The 17159-nt window shown below is 43.5% G+C and overlaps 1 protein-coding gene across 2 annotated transcripts in view; it reads left to right on the forward strand.

Moving 5' to 3' along the window:
• Positions 1 to 291: 291 nt before the first annotated feature.
• GK (glycerol kinase) overlaps positions 292 to 17159 on the forward strand; it is a 47748-nt gene continuing 30880 nt past the window's right edge. Inside the window, exons 1-2 of one of the 2 annotated variants that reach the window (XM_069970995.1) lie at positions 292 to 643; positions 16358 to 16431. In XM_069970995.1, coding sequence (XP_069827096.1) covers positions 566 to 643; positions 16358 to 16431 — 152 coding nt within the window. In that variant the 5' untranslated portion in view covers positions 292 to 565. The remainder of the gene's footprint in view (positions 644 to 16357; positions 16432 to 17159) is intronic. The other variant, XM_069970996.1, reaches the window with a different exon arrangement.

Consider the following 17159-nt stretch of genomic DNA (forward strand, 5'->3'; position numbering starts at 1 on the left):
AGACGAGCACCGGGCCAGGCACTTGTGACACCCACTTGACTGAACCGGCCGGACCAGTATAACGCGCCCTTTCTGACATTGCCAGAACACGTGTTACACACAGAGTGCCAGCACATGCCAGCCGGCAGGACACAGCATGGCGGGCAGCAGCCACATATGACTGACGGGCAGCCGGCAGGACACAGCATGGCGGGCAGCAGCCACATATGACAGCCGGGCAGCCGGCAGGGCACAGCATGGCGGGCAGCAGCCACATATGACAGCCGGGCAGCCGGCACCACCGTGCCCGCTCTACACAAGGTCGCCCCGTCTCAGGCTCTGTGAAGGGTCCCGCGCCGTGACGTAAGGTACACATACAGGCGTGCACAAGGCGCCGGTGACGTGCGTCAGGAAGGCCAGTGACGTTTCCCCGCACACCCCCAGCTCCTTATTGGTGGAGCCCGGTCAGCGCCCCGTGACGTCACGGCTTGTGTGGCATGGCTATGTGTGAGCCGGATTCGCCGGGCAGCGTGCATTATTAGGACTGGGAGAGGCCGAGCAGTCATCCCGGGTCACACTGAGCGGCATGGCAGCTACCAACAGGCTCGTGCTAGGACCCCTGGTGGGGGCCATTGATCAGGGCACTGGATCCACCCGCTTTCTGGTAAGAGGGCAGCTCCCCATTCATTGTGTACATAGGTGTGTAATATGGTGGTGTCCTGGGCGATCAGCTCTCTCTATATGATGTAAGCATTGCTGGCTTCTATTACTCCTGCCCAGGCTGGCAAGGGTTAATTCTCTGGCCACAGTTCTGCATGATTTGCCTTCCTTGTGTCTGTGCCAGGATGTAGAGGTGCCAGGATGTAGAGGTGCCAGGCTGACAGGATATAGAGCTGCCAGGCTGCCAGGATATAGAGCTGCCAGGTTATAGAGGTGCCAGGATATAGAGCTGCCAGTCTGCCAGGATATAGAGCTGCCAGGCTGCCAGGATATAGAGCTGCCAGGATATAGAGCTGCCAGGATATAGAGCTGCCAGGATATAGAGCTGCCAGGCTGTTAGGATATAGAGCTGCCAGGCTGTTAGGATATAGAGCTGCCAGGTTATAGAGGTGCCAGGATATAGAGCTGCCAGTCTGCCAGGATATAGAGCTGCCAGGATATAGAGCTGCCAGGTTGCCAGGATATAGAGCTGCCAGGATATAGAGCTGCCAGGCTGCCAGGATATAGAGCTGCCAGGATATAGAGCTGCCAGGCTGCCAGGATATAGAGCTGCCAGGATATAGAGCTGCCAGGATATAGAGCTGCCAGGATATAGAGCTGTCAGGATATAGAGCTGCCAGGCTGTTAGGATATAGAGCTGCCAGGCGGTTAGGATATAGAGCTGCCAGGCTGCCAGGATATAGAGCTGCCAGGCTGCCAGGATATAAAGCTGCCAGGATATAGAGGTGCCAGGCTACCAGAATATAGAGCTGCTAGGCTGCCAGGATATAGAGCTGCCAGGATGTAGAGGTGCCAGAATATAGAGCTGCCAGAATATAGAGCTTCCTGGATATAGAGCTGCCAGGATATAGAGATGCCAGGAAATAGAGCAGCCAGGCTGCCAGGATATAGAGATGCCAGGATATAGAGGATGCACATGGGCCAGTAGCCCCACCTCCAGTGCACCAAAAGGACTAGCATAGCAATTAAACTGCTAATAGCAAAGAAGCTGCACTAAGCATGAAAGCAAGAAACGTAACTTCATCATCATTGCCCTGTGCGCTATAGAGATGTGTCAGGAGGTTAGAGTCTTGTAATCTGCTGATAGTTTGACATTATGAAACACCTAATTACTACGTCGGTCTGAGATGAGGATGGCATGTCATGGCTCCTGTCAAACTTCTTTTGCATATTCCGCTGTCAGCTCTGCCAGTCCAGCTTTGAGTAATCCTGACCATCGCTGCCTTGTATTATTGTCGTCAGGCATCACATCTTTAGTTACTATTCTTTCTAGTAACTAGTAGTCTATTAGGCTGTTTTATACACATGGTCCCTTTTGTGCCAACCTACCAATGAAATGTCTCTTCTTTAACCCCTTAAGGTCAAAGCCTATTTTCGTTTTTGCGCTTTTGCTTATTCCATTTTAAGTTTAAAAGTCCATAGCGCTTGCATTTTTTCACCTAGAGACGTATATGAGCGCTTATTTTTTGCGAAACCAATTGTACTTTGCAATGACAGGCATTATTTTTCCATAACATATGCTGCGAAACCGGAAAAAAATCATTTGCGCTGTCAAATTGAAAAAAAAACGAATTTGTTTTGATTTCGGGGAGTTTTGCATTTACGCCGTCCGTCGTATGGTAAAACTGACTTGTTATGCATGTTCCTCAAGTCGTTCCGATTAAAACGATATATAACATGTATAACTTATATTGTATCTGATGGCCTGTAAAAAATTCAAACCATTGTTACCAAATATACGTTCCTTAAAATCGCTCCATTCCCAGGCTTATAGCGCTTTTATCCTTTGGTCTATGGGGCTGTGTGAGGTGTCAGTTTTTGCGCCATGACATGTTCTTTCTATCGGTACCTTGATTGCGAATATACGACTTTTTGATCGTTTTTTTATTAAATTTTTTCTGGATTTGATGCGACCAAAAATGCGCAATTTTGCACTTTGGAATTTTTTTGCGCTGACGCCGTTTACCGTGCGAGATCAGGAATGTGATTAATAGTTCAGGCGATTACGCGCGCGGCGATACTAAATATGTTTATTTATTTATTAATTTATATTAATAAAATGGGAAAAGGGGGGTGATTTGGACTTTTATTAGGGGAGGGGATTTTTTATTAATAAAAACACTTTTTTACTTTTTTTTTTTTACTGTAACTAGAAGCCCCCCTGGGGGACTTGTATATAGACAGCACTGATCTCTCATAGAGATCAATGCTGTGTATATACACAGCAAAGATCGATTAGATCGGTCATAGATTACTATGGCCTGCTGCAGGCCATAGCAATCTATTGCCGAGCCGGGATCAGCGTCATTCCGACGCTGAGGCCCGGCACGGGCAGAAGAACGGATCTCCCCCCCGCGATCGCATCGCGGAGGGGAGATCCGTCCCACTAGACACCAGGGATGTGTTTACCTAAGCCTCTAAGTGCAGCTGTCAGGTTTGACAGCTGCACTTAGAGGCTTAATTAGCCGGCGCGGCAACGGGACCCGCGCCGGCTAATAGAGGCACTGCCCGGCTGCACGTGTCAGCCGGGATCAGCGCCGTTCAGAGCGGGGTCCCGGCGGGACCCCGCTCTGAACACCCCGAGCGGCACCATGACGTATCAGATACGTCATGGGTCGCTAAGGGGTTAAAGCGCTACTATGGCATTGGGATATATTGATACAGTTATAAAGAAAATAATAAACTTAGAAACATAGAAGATTGTCACCAGAAAAAGACCACTGGGTCCATCTAGTCTGCCCTTTTAGTAATTCCTCTATTATTTCTTAAAGGATAGATATAGGTTTATCCCAGGCATGTTTACATTCAGTTCTTGATGTTATTCGTACTGTACCTCATCATGCTCCCCTGGTGTCCTCCTGCCGCATCTCCGGGTCCCCACTGAACAATCCTGCCGCCACCTCTAAGATGGACATGTCTCGGCAGTGACAGCCTGCTCAGCCAATCACTGACTAAGATGGGACAGCACTGCAACCAGTGATTGGCTGAGCGGGAAGTCACAGCTAAGACATAGCAGCAGTTTCATTCTTCAGGGGGACCCAGAGACTCTGCAGGAGGACATCGGGAGACCTTGGTGAGGTAAGAATAGGCTCTTTATTATGTTTTATAGTACTGCAGCATTATATCAAAAGTTTCCCAATACCGGAGAACCCCTTTAACAATGAGTGCAATTACAGTACTATTGTGCCATCTGAGGCATGGCTACATGTGACACCCTGTCAAAATCAGGTGCTGACCTATCTGTGCATAGACCACATTTACTGCTGTGGCATCAGGTAGTCACTATGTTCCAGCCATTTTCCACATGTATTCAAGTTTTTACTAGAACTGGTTTGCTGTTCTTCTACGTCCTACTGAAAATCAGATAATTCAGATAAGTCCATATTGCGCTATTAGTCCAGTTTCACAGGAGTCTAACAGAAAAGGTCTTCTACTTATTGTAGTGTTTAGTCCAAAATAGCCAGATATTCACTTTTATAATATAGATACTGTCCGGCAAAGGATCCCAGGTGCAACTTTATGCTGTTATGCCACCCTGCAGAGACTAGTTATATTTGGTTTATAAATGACATTATCTCAAGCACAGTAATAAAACAGGGACTGTACAATGCCACTGTGCTGTTATTGGAGGTTTTAAATAAGATCCTCTGTAGGACAGTGATAGTGGGTTTTGTATCTGCTGCTTAGTCAACATATTTTGCACTGATTGGTGTGTTGTACAACCACCATATTAGTGTCACTGTGACTGACCCCATGGGTAGATGTCTGGGATAACTCTTTTACAGCACCATGTGAATAAGTACCTACGTTTTCCTTTTTGTGAGCCTGTACATGCGCATACTTGTATTTATAGTAAAGGTTTTGCCAGCATTCCGTCTCTCCTGCTCTTGAACCTTTGCATGGACCTATGTGTGAATGCTAAAATGCACATATTTGCCATGCCATAAAGTCTAGTTACCTTTGTTTCCTTCGATAGCTACACATTTTTATTGATGCCTAGATAACATTAAGCTGAGATGAGCAGATCTATAGGAATGATCTCATCTACAAATGAGGGCTCCCCAGCCCTGTCCAACCTTAGCTGCTGGATGTAGGAGGACTTCGATCTGATCCCAGCCTTACATGCCACCATTAATAGTGATCACACCATGTAGACAGTATTTTGATAGGTAACGCACCTGTCAGAGATCTGATTGACACCCCCACCACACAATCACAAGGTGCTGACTAGTTACTATGACAGCTAAAGACGACCTGAAAGCTATATGTATGCCAGTCATGGCGCATCTGCCCATACAGTATTATAGCAGTGAACTGTTTAAGCTGTCATTTGGTTGCGAAAATCCTGTTAGAGAAGAAAAAAAGGATATAATAAATATATATATAATCAGGTTTGGTGTTTTCAGAAGACTGAGTCAATTCTGTTTACGCTGAGTGTCCTTTTCCGGTGGGAGCAGCACGTCGGCGGATGTTTTGAAGGTGCTGACAGTGGCCGAGAGTGGTAACACCCAACTGGCTATATAGTCTAGTAAGAGTAACAGAACAACGACACAACACAGAGCTGTAAGAAATGGTGGTCCGAAATTTTATTGGGAACACCTGTATTTATCACAGCAGAAAGGCGAGGAGAGGCCACAGGTCATCCCTACACCGCTATTACATGAGCGTTCACAATCCGGACACTGTAGGGGAGATTTATCAAAGGTGTAACATATAGACTGGTGTAAACTGTCCACAGCCACCAATCACAGCTCAGCTTTCATCTTACTAGGGCTGAAAGCTGATCTGTGATTGGTTGCTGTGGGCAGGTTACACCATTGTATATTTTACACCCTTCGATAAATGTCCCCCGATGTGTCCCCAAGCTTGGTGTCTCCCCAGCTTCTTAGAACTGGTAGCATAAAAGAGATCACAGAGCTACTTGAATGGTGAATGCTTTAATAGTTCTTATATTTCTCTGTAGCTCATCATAAGTTATTGAATGGCTGCTCATATCGTCTGAGTAAACATTTTGTTAGACACCTGTTGTGCACGTGGTATTGACTTTAATACATGGCTCGTTTGCTGTATCCTCTGCTACACTAAGCGCTGTGGAGGTGGCTGTCTAGTCCTGAAGGTCAAGTAACACTCAGATGAAACGGAGTGTAAAGCCAGAAATGTAGGCTCTACTGGCTGCTTATCCAGTGTCTGATGACTGGTGTGCTATGTGTAAAGAACAGGGAAGATTATTGGATTCCGCTTTATCAGACCTATGTAACTATGTTGTCATAGTTAAACATTTCTGCCCTTTACCCTAGTTCTGAAGAGTCAGCCGCTGATCTGAACCCTTCTAGTATCTACCTATTTGTTGCCATTACTGATCACAAATGTTTGTTATTGGATACACATCTCAAAGTTTCCTTTGTAACATGTACGTAATAATATCTGGAATATTAGTGTAGCTGCTGCTATTGGGAGTGTATCTAGGAAGGGATACCGTAGGGTGAGTGGCGTTAGGGGTAGTACGGGGCAGGGGCCGCCCTTTCTAGGGCGATCACCCCGCTACACCCTGAGCGAGCAGGGGTAGTGTGGTGCACCTATAGGGAGCTATAGGGATTGTTACTCCCACCACCTATCCGTATATAAGGATCTGCTCCTGATAATAGATAGCCTATGTATGACGCATGCACTTTAGTAAGATGGTTTACATGACATTGTTTTCTATTTATTTATAGATTGTCCAAGTACTTACTTTATTGTGCTGATCTGCGTGCATATAGGTTACGTTTATATATTTTAGGCGTGTGGACTTCGGGTCCGTTAATATTATGGTGGAGGTTGTTGTTGTGCACACTTGTGGTGTGAGTATCTTTTATCATTATTAAACAATAAAGGTTAAATTTTAATAGGATCCTAACTGTGATTAGTATTTATCTTTTGAGGGTTCCGGATATAGTCAGATATTACTGTCTGAACTACTCTGTGATTATAGCTGCTGCTATTGGCATGTTAGCAAATACAGCCCTGGTCTCAAGGTACAGCTCTTCATGTCTTTCCTATAGGCATGGTTTGTACTTTGTAATCACAGACTTGTCAGTAATCCACCTATATTGCAATATGTGTGGTAATTCTGAGTAAGAGAACCTGATAAAAAAAAAACTGCAGTGTGCCCAGAAATTTGCCCATATACACTCACAGGCCACTTTATTAGGTACACCTGTCCAACTGCACGTTACCACTTAATTTCTAATCAGCCAATCACATGGCGGCAACTCAGTGCATTTAGGCATGTAGACATGGTCAAGACAATCTCCTGCAGTTCAAACTGAGCATCAGTATGGGGAAGAAAGGTGATTTGAGTGCCTTTGAACGTGGCATGGTTGTTGGTGCCAGAAGGGCTGGTCTGAGTATTTCAGAAACTGCTGATCTACTGGGATTTTCACGCACAACCATCTCTAGGGTTTACAGAGAATGGTCCGAAAAAGAAAAACCATCCAGTGAGCGGCAGTTCTGTGGGCGGAAATGCCTTGTTGATGTCAGAGGAGAATGGGAAGACTGGTTCGAGCTGATAGAAAGGCAACAGTGACTCAAATAGCCAACCTTTACAACCAAGGTAGGCAGAAGAGCATCTCTGAACGCACAGTACGTCGAACTTTGAGGCAGATGGGCTAGAGCAGCAGAAGACCACACCGGGTGCCACTCCTTTCAGCTAAGAACAGGAAACTGAGGCTACAATTTGCACAAGCTCATCGAAATTGGACAGTAGAAGATTGGAAAAACGTTGCCTGGTCTGATGAGTCTCAATTTCTGCTGCAACATTCGGATGGTAGGGTCAGAATTTGGCGTCAACAACATGAAAGCATGGATCCATCCTGCCTTGTATCAACGGTTCACGCTGGTGGTGGTGGTGTCATGGTGTGGGGAATATTTTCTTGGCACTCTTTGGGCCCCTTGGTACCAATTGAGCATCGTTGCAACGCCACAGCCTACCTGAGTATTGTTGCTGACCAGGTCCATCCCTTTATGACCACAATGTACCCAACATCTGATGGCTACTTTCAGCAGGATAATGCGCCATGTCATAAAGCTAGAATCATCTCAGACTGGTTTCTTGAACATGACAATGAGTTCACTGTACTCAAATGGCCTCCACAGTCACCAGATCTCAATCCAATAGAGCATCTTTGGGATGTGGTGGAACGGGAGATTCGCATCATGGATGTGCAGCCGACAAATCTGCGGCAACTGTGTGATGCCATCATGTCAATATGGACCAAAATCTCTGAGGAATGCTTCCAGCACCTTGTTGTATCTATGCCACGAAGAATTGAGGCAGTTCTGAAGGCAAAAGGGGGTCCAACCCTTTACTAGCATGGTGTACCTAATAAAGTGGCCGGTGAGTGTATATTCCCTGCCTAACCTTCTTAGGTTTAGATTTGATTGGGTATAGGCAGGGACAGCATCTACACAGGGATTACCTGGGCAAGTGCCAGGGCCCAAAGGGCCTCCAGGGGCCCGGAGAGGGAGAGGGGCCCAGTGTTGTAATGTTCAGCCCGCTCAGTATAGTGCTGGGAGAGGGATGAACATCAGAAGACACAGGAGATGGAGCAGGAGCTGCAGAGAGAAAGAAAAGGGTGAAGGACCTGATCACATGACTAGAAGGTCCTCAATCTTACAGAGAGGAATAGGGAGAAGACTGAACTGAAATGCTGTGTGTCAGTCAGTCAGTGTCTGTGTCAATAATGTGTTTGTCTATGTATTGAAGTGCTATCTCAAGTGACTATGCATAGTTGATGGATGAGGGGCCCGCTGAGGCTGTGTCGCCTGAGGGCCCGCAGAAACCTGGAGCCGGCCTTGGGTATAGGGAAAGGTTTCCTACTTTTTAGACTGGCATTGATGTCTGTCTTACATAGAAATCAGAAGATTAACGGTTCAATACATTTTTATTGAAATATTTTTTTAAAATCAGAAGATTAAATGTAACAGAAAATATTGACATGTGATTCAGTTAGTAAAAAGTTTCTGTTTTAGAGTCCACTAGAGTCTGTTCCTGGCATAATAATATAACTTTACTGTTCAGCGGACTTTCCAGACTCTTCTCTGCTTGATACCATAGTATTGTACAGTCTGTCCCGGTAGGGTAATCCATTTACAGCATGAAAACACAACATTATTTTGAGATCCTAAATGACTATATCATCTTAAAGTGTCTTATCTCTGCTCAATCCTCTTTTATTTGTCGAGTTACAGTTAACCCGTTCATATGCCTGTCATGTGAAATGCTTACTATAATACAGATGAATGAATGACAAGCTGTAAATATTTGCTTATGTATCATGAATCTGTTATGGATAAACATCCTCAAAGAGAATGTATTCTGCATTGCATTTGAGCTCAACCCAATGGGGGACATTGGCAGTGGGGGACTCGGCGGGGGGATTTTGTGGCCGTTCTGTAGAGGTGTGCAGTTCTTAGTGAATTCGGTTGGAGAGAAGGAGCAAAGCCTAAGTTAAGGATGGTGTACGAGTACACCAGTCTTCATAAATCCACCCCCACCCCCCTTCCCATTATCTGCATGTGTAGAGGGCAGATTTGGCTGCAGAAAATCCACAGCATATTTACACTAGCAGCAATGTATATGGGCTTTATAGAAAATTCATCCACATGCTACATTGAAAAAAATCCACAATAATTCTGAATATAAATTGATCTGCAGCTTGTCCGTTTTGTTGTCAGAAACTTTGCATGTGTATTGCGGATTTATTTTGTCAAAATTTCCCATGATTTTAAATAGATATAATGAAAGCCTAATTGATTGTGAGCTTTGCTGGATTGCCGACATATGTTACAAGTATAGGTCCAGATGTGACCCTGGCCTTCCAAGATGTGGATTCATAGGATGTGAGCGCCAGGGAGCAGAAAGCTTTGCTTCTTGGACAGCCCTTTTAAAAACCTTCAGGTCAAAAATAAATAAATACATAAGAAACTGAAAAGATGAAAAAAGAAACAGGACAGCCTAACTTATTCTTCTCATGATATTGTGCTTGAGTCTCTTCATTCTCTTCCCTGTACTTGTGAACTTTGACCCAGTGTGATAACGGAAGTTTTTCAAGTCTTGGTTTAACAATCCGCAGGACTCAAGGTTAGAGCAAATTACCGCCGTCAATGGTTTCAAATGTCAGAACATTGTGCTGCTGCTATACACATTACCCTCGACATGTCATACATCTAATGGAGATTGTTTCCTAGTGATGAGTCCTGCATGGTATTTACAGATATTCACAGTACAAGTTAAAGTGAACAGTATCTTTATATTTTGTTAAATACGATAACGATAAGGTGGCACACCCTATCGTATTTGGATTTAATTGGAGCCGGGGTCTGACTCCTATTAGGCTGTGCACCCAATTGAGCTATTGCCACACAGTGCCGTCTGCATCTACAATTTATGCTGTTTATATTTTGCTAAATATTTCTTTATTGTCCCAGGTGCCAGACTGGTCCTGCAGACTTTTGGCACATGGTGTGGACATGCCCATCTATTGCCTCTTTCTGGGGTTCGGTAATACAGCTGCTGTCCTCGGTCCTGTTAATGCCGGTCCCATTGTCACCATCAGTATGCCTGTTCGGCCTGTTGGAGGGGGAGGTCTGGACGCCCCACCAGCGCACCTTTTTAAGGGAGACGTTATTTCTCGCTCGTAAGTCCATCGCCATCAGATGGATGGACCCCCGTCCCCCTAACCTTTCCATGTGGAAAAAACAGGTCAACACCGTAATGATGTATGATAAAATTGTATATTTGCACCGTAAATGCCCTAAAAAATTTGCTAAAGTATGGGACGCGTGGAAGGACTCACACCTGACAACATCCCCCCCAGATAGGACTTAATATTGTAAATATATCATTGAATCACCTCAGTTATATTTATGTTTATATTTATGTTTGCAACGAGTTATTTCTGAATGTAAGTCACCTGTATGTAGTACCTCTTGTCATGCTTACCATTCTATTGACCATGATGGAATTGCTCATGATTCTCCTTTCTTGATGCTACCTATGCCAATTCTCTTTTGTACTGCATTTCTATACATTTTTAATAAAACCGAGTTTAAAAAAAAAAAAATATTTCTTTATAGCCTTGACTGACAGAATTAGTGTTTTCCTGTCTATGGTTTTGCACAGTGTTCTTCAGCCTTTTGCATGTTGCAAGCCACTTTGCAATATGCCCATTGGTATTGAGCCCTAATGAATAGTAGAAGTTAAAGGAAATCTAGGAGCAGCTTAGGTGGTCGTAAAGCACCGTTATTCTATTGGGGTGTTATTGAGCAAAGGGGTACTTTGGGGTAAAATGTTTTTAAATTGGGTCAAAGTTATATAGATTTGTAATCTTCCACCTCTGCCTGTGACTGAAGGAAGACTTGAAATTTTTAAATAGAAGTAAATTACAAATCTATATACCTTTCTATGACACCTGTTAATTTAAAAGAAAAACATTCCTTAGGAGTACCCCTTTAATTTTTGCTAATATGTAAATGAGGGCATTTGGTGCACTGGTGGAGGACCTTTAGCCTTTAGTGCATCAATCCGCCTGGTACTTCCTGCAGATAAATATTCATCAGGCGCTCTGCAGTGATGTTTCTTTAGGCCAGTGTTCACTGCAGAGCGGCAGATGAATACTTGTCAGTATTCATCCCTCATTTACTAAAATCTACTTGATAACGCCACAGCACACTAACATAATAAAGTTAAGTGCTGCTTTTCTGTCTCTGTTCCTAATAAAATCTACCAGCAGTTGAGGATTGAGAACCCTAGTAAATATATGGCCTATTGATATTAATATGGTATTTGCTGCCAGTAATATTCTTCTGACTGTTTAAGTTACAGTAATGCTGTGGCATCAATACTGGTGCCGCTAGTACACAGAGCTGCCAACATCTGAAGAGCCACATGTTTGGTAGCCCAAGAGGCACACAAGGGCACAGCTAATGGCTAGGGAACACAGACTTACCATATGCTACAAGAGAGCAGCCAACTCTATCCCCAATTCCACATGCCAAGGGAAAAGGGGTCCTTTTGTTGTTAGGAGAGAAAAGCCATCACCAGAGGTGTCTGGCAGCAGTTTAGTCCACTAGAACACAGGCATGCTAAGTCAAGCTTGCATATGAATGGGGATCAGGAAGAATAGTGTTGGTCAGCCTGACCTCTCACAAGGCTTTGTGCAAGTGTTTCTCAAACTGTGAGATGGGCCAGTCACCAGTTGTTGGTGAAACACAGATGGGGAGGTTTAATTGACAGCTGATCATTTGTCCTTCTCTCCTTGCATCAATTTCTAGTTTACTAACATTATTATGTACCTTTAATTTTAAAACGTTAAAATGAGCGAAATGCCCTTTAATTTTCATATCCACTATCCATAATTTTAGTTTTAGGAATGAAGCATTATTATGTTGTGGCTGGTTAGGCTCTAGTAGAAAAAAACATTAAAGGGGTTAGTCACTTTCTAGTAAAATAGTTGTGTACAATATTAGTAAGTGTGCTCACTTTATATACTACAGTGTACCTCATACAGCTAAAATCAGACATCCCTCCTCCAGACTGTGCTGGGAGTCTGATTTTACCTCTATGAGGTACACTGGAAGCTGCTGTCAGTAAGTAATGTGAATACACACAAAACAATTTTACTATAAAGTGGCCTACCCCTTTAAGTTCTGTTTTGAATCCATTTTTAGAAAAGGTAGGGATCATTTTTGCTGATCCATTGTCTGGAAGCACTTTGTCACTGCTGTAGAATTTTTCTTTGTACCCTTATTTTTTCTAGTGATGTTATGATTTTGTAATTTTTTTTCTTGTTATTGCTCAGATATTTCTCAATGGCCTCTTTAGCGGAGTTGAATGTTTGGGTAATGGTGCAATTACTGAGCATATCACTTCAAGCATCCTGTCAGTGAGTGAGGCAATACTGTATGACTGGAGATCATAGGATGATAATCACTAACGCAGCCACTAGGCCATGATTAAACCTACTTACTAAGTGCTTTTTCCCTTTAACAACAGTTTGATTTGACCATGAATTTGCCATTGAACGTAATAGTTATGTCCTGCACCAGTCTGATGTGCTATTTCTGCTTGATTGGTAATATGCAGGATTTAAAAGACATGTACATCTTTGCAGCATACTTTTTTATATATATTACATCAATATATTTAAAATAAGATAAAAAATGACTTATAATGGAGCTGATCTTGTGTTCTCCTGGCTATATATAGAGATCAGTGCAGCTGTGAACAATTACACCCCACCGATCAAAACTTTTGACATGTCCTTGTGACATCAAAAGTATTTTTTTTTTTTTCTAGTGGCAGGGACACTTTTTTTAAAGGGAACCAGTCCGCCCAATTGGGCTGATATGGTTCCCTGGAGTGCTGTGTACAGCTCCTGAGTAGCCCACAGCACATACCGGCCGTGGCTGCAGCAGAGGCTCTATACCGGAGAAAAAGAGGTTCAATTACTGGGGCGCACGGTAGGCAGAGGCGGGGAGGTAGTCATCTGAGTGGCTCTCTGCCTGTCAACACACTCGGAGGGGATGATTGACAGGCAGAGAGGTCCGGTACTGGCCTTTCTGCCTGTCAATCCAGTCTAAGGGTGCCTTCACACTTAATGCATCCGCAGCGGATTTCTCACTGCGAATTTTCAGCAAGATCTGCTGCGGATCCCTGCCAAATACACTCTATGGGCAGACAAACTCGCCGCTGCCGGAGTCTGCACATCACCTTCTCCACACTCCGGCTTGCTTCGAGGCTCCCCACCGCAGCGCACTGATTGGCTGAGCGGGATGTGAAGAAGGCGGGAGCCCCAAAGCAAGCCGGAGCGGGGAGAAGGTGATGTATACGCTCCGGGGGTTAACGGAGCGGGCTGCTAACATACTCACAGTGGGATGTCCATCCCGCTGCAAGTTTGTCTGGCCATAGAGTACTGGGCAGGGATCTGCAGCGGATCCGTTACGTGTGAAGGCACTCTTAGGGTACGTGAACCTGTTCATTTTTTGGACGGAAGGCTGAATCCGCCCATGCATAGAATGGAGTTTATGACGCGAGCGGAGATGCGGGCGCCCGCCACAGTCTGCGGGTGCGAGCTGCGGAATGCGCAACGGGTTATCCTTTGCCATTCTGTAGTGTGCACGTACCCTAAAAGCAGAGAATTGAAAAGGGACTGTAGTTCCTACGCGAACACTGCACCCTCCTAAAACATTGGGGGTTCCAGGAGTGGACCTCCTCATATCTTTTACTGATGGCCTATCCTGAGTGCATCAATTTTCAAAGGCTGAATAACCCCTTTAAAATCTCTTCTCATGCGCACACTATGCTTTGTCCTATACTTGACAGTCCTGTGTGGTTTGCTTAGTCTTTCCTATTAGAGTAATGAAACTACTGTTCCTGAACTAATGCTTTCCTGGGCAACAACAAAAGGTGATGTGTGCGCCATTAGAACTATGGAGAAAGCTACAGATAAATCACCCATCACCTCAAATGTACTTTCTCTCTGTTTGTATTTGAGACACAGACGATGACCATGTGATATTAAATGCAAACAATGAGATAATGCTTCTTTATATAGCATCCTACTGTATGTTATAACAAGCAGTGCCATGCTCCTAGACAAGCCTGTGCCAGGCAGCACACATATCTGCCTGTATCTAAGTTTTATAAACCAGAACCATGAATTCTCTTGGTTATCCGGTCATGGATCCACATTATACCAGGCTGCATCACTGTGTTTTAGCCTCTACATCTCATGATATTGTTCCTCTGTGTATTATATAGTTATCTGTTCCTATTTGGTCAGAACTTGAACACCATGTTCACTGTCTTTTGAATACAAATGATTGGTTAGTACAAGGATTTTACTGTCCACAATATAGCATATACCATGATATAGACTGTTTTTCCAGAAGAGATACTGCTCATATCTCATGGCCTACCAGCTGATGTATGTCTCTTTCTCATTGATAGTTCCTACAAAAAAATAAAATTGTAGTGCTCAGATTGGTTTTCTCTGGTCAGTAAAGTGGGATTGCTCAGGAATTCTCCTTACGTGGTCCAGCTGTTGTCACAGTCCTCATACTAAGCTGTAATATGAATCCATGCATGGCTCTGTTTAGTTACTGGTAGGACGCCATATATCCTTTGTGGTACCTTGCTGATTCACCTTCTCTAGAATATTGTAAGTCACAATACATTTAACACAAATGTAGGTCTTCACTGTCCTATGCATATGGGAATCACGAATTGAATGCATACATCATCATGTTTGCAGGGTATAGCTAGATTTAGAAAGGTTTTCATTACTTTTGTTGGTATATTGTAAATTTCTGAATTAAATCCAAATATAGGTTACGATCTAACTTAATATCTGTGTCAGTTTATCTCCCCTTCTTCTTCCCTGTTTCCCCTTACATCTTTCTTGCTTTCTGCCATCTGGATCATGTCCAACAGTCGGCCTCTTATTGTCTTTGGACAGTTCAGGAGTAAATAGCCTGGTCTAATATATAACACGGATGTGTTCTGTAATGGGTCATTCATTATAACGTTTGGATGCTGTGTCGATATCCTGAATGGCAGTAGGCCTAGGAAAACATGCTTTGTGTGTAAATGTCTTTGTGCTTTGGGACTTGCCACGTATTAAGATGTATTAAAAGAGTCTTTCAAGACTAGACTGAATACCTTGCTGCTATAACTAGCAATAGAATAGTGTTCCATATATATAGCTTTATTTTAAAGGGGCACTCCAGCATAAAGTTATTTAACCTTCCCGGCATAAAGCTGCCTTGTAGGTCTCCTTTCCCTCTATAGGATGCCACTTCTGGTCTCCAGTGTTATCTGCTTGTGGCATGTCACACAAACATTATACACCTTTTGATTGGTCATAGTTAGAGATGAGCGAACCTCGAGCATCCTCAAGTCCCGATCGTTCGGCATTTGATTAGCTGTGGCTGCTGAAGTTGGATAAAGTCCTAAGGCTATGTGGAAAACATGGATATAGTCATTGGCTGTATCCATGTTTTCCAGACAACCTTAGAGCTCGAGGTTCGCTCATTTCTAGGCATAGTCTCAGTGCTAAAACCTTCACAGATCACCAGATATAGCCAGGAGAAGCACAGGCTCATTGCAGGATACGAGCCATGTTATAAGGCTATAGAGCTATTGTGTTCAGGATGTCATCAGTATATCCTAACCACAGTCAGTAGTTATGGTCTGTAGTGCATACAGAAATGTTCTCACTACCAGGCTTGGGCCTACAGCTGGGGATACCACTGCCATCTCCTAGCAATACTTTTGGAGTTCCAGACAGCTATGGGTGCACTTCTGTTGCTGTCTGTAATTCCAGTAGGACCCATTGACTTCCATGAGTTTTTCCGAGCCACCATTCTGGACAGAAACAGGACATGTTCTATATTTTCCCCCTAACTATTCCGGGATGGAAACTCTTCAGTAATTTTACTCAAAACTGGCCATGGCCAATAGAACTCATTGGGTCTTGATATTTGCATTTTTTTCCTGATCAGGAAAAGCTGATAAATTTCTCGGTTATGTATTAGGCCTTAAAGTATTACTTAAATGTTTCTACTACTCTGCAGTATTTCTAAACAAGTTCAAGTATTTATTTTGTATCTTTTGTAGGTCTTCAATGCAAAAACAGCTGAACTCCTCAGTCATCATCAAGTGGAAATAAAACAGAAGTTTCCAAAAGAAGGGTAAGTGGGAATTGAATATTATTTATAGATCCAGCTGGCTGTGCAGTAGTTCTCCGGACAGGGATCGTAATGGCCTAATCGTAGTAAATAGGACAGTATTCCGACATAAAGCTTTTTTTAAAATTTATGCCTTTGCATCAAAGACTTTTTACTACGGTAAATTAATATCCTTGTAGGAACAGTAGAATACGACCAGTACTTCTTATCATAATGAAGGACTTGAGGGCCTATTTAACACCTCCATAGGTGACTGCAGGAAGCTAGAGTTTTATCTCCTTTATCCTTTTATCATTTTTTTTTTGCAGGGGGTTTGAGGCTCTGTATAACAAAAAAAAAAGTAGGGAGCTCTAGCCGTAGCAAACATATATGAAGATATATATTAGCACATCATTTTGATTTTATTGACCACTACAGTTTTGTACTTTTACAAAAATTATAGAAATATCATGATTGATTTGGTAATGGCATATTAGTTGCAGAGCTTTTCCTGTGTAAAGAATGTATGTCCACTGACGTGGAATGATTAATAAAAGTTGCAGCTTAAAAGTTACGCAACAGTTTATGGTAACCTTACTTAACTCAGACACAAGTCTGTCACTTCCTTCCCATAAAGCTATTGTAAATAGGGGTCAATGTCTGTATTTCTGCAAACAATAAAAAATCATACAAGCACACCATGAATGCCCCCCCCCCCCCCCCCCCCCCCCACAGTGCATTGCCATTCTGTT

This window comes from Dendropsophus ebraccatus, chromosome 5 (genome assembly GCF_027789765.1).
Source record: "Dendropsophus ebraccatus isolate aDenEbr1 chromosome 5, aDenEbr1.pat, whole genome shotgun sequence".
NCBI classification, from domain to species: domain Eukaryota; kingdom Metazoa; phylum Chordata; class Amphibia; order Anura; family Hylidae; genus Dendropsophus; species Dendropsophus ebraccatus.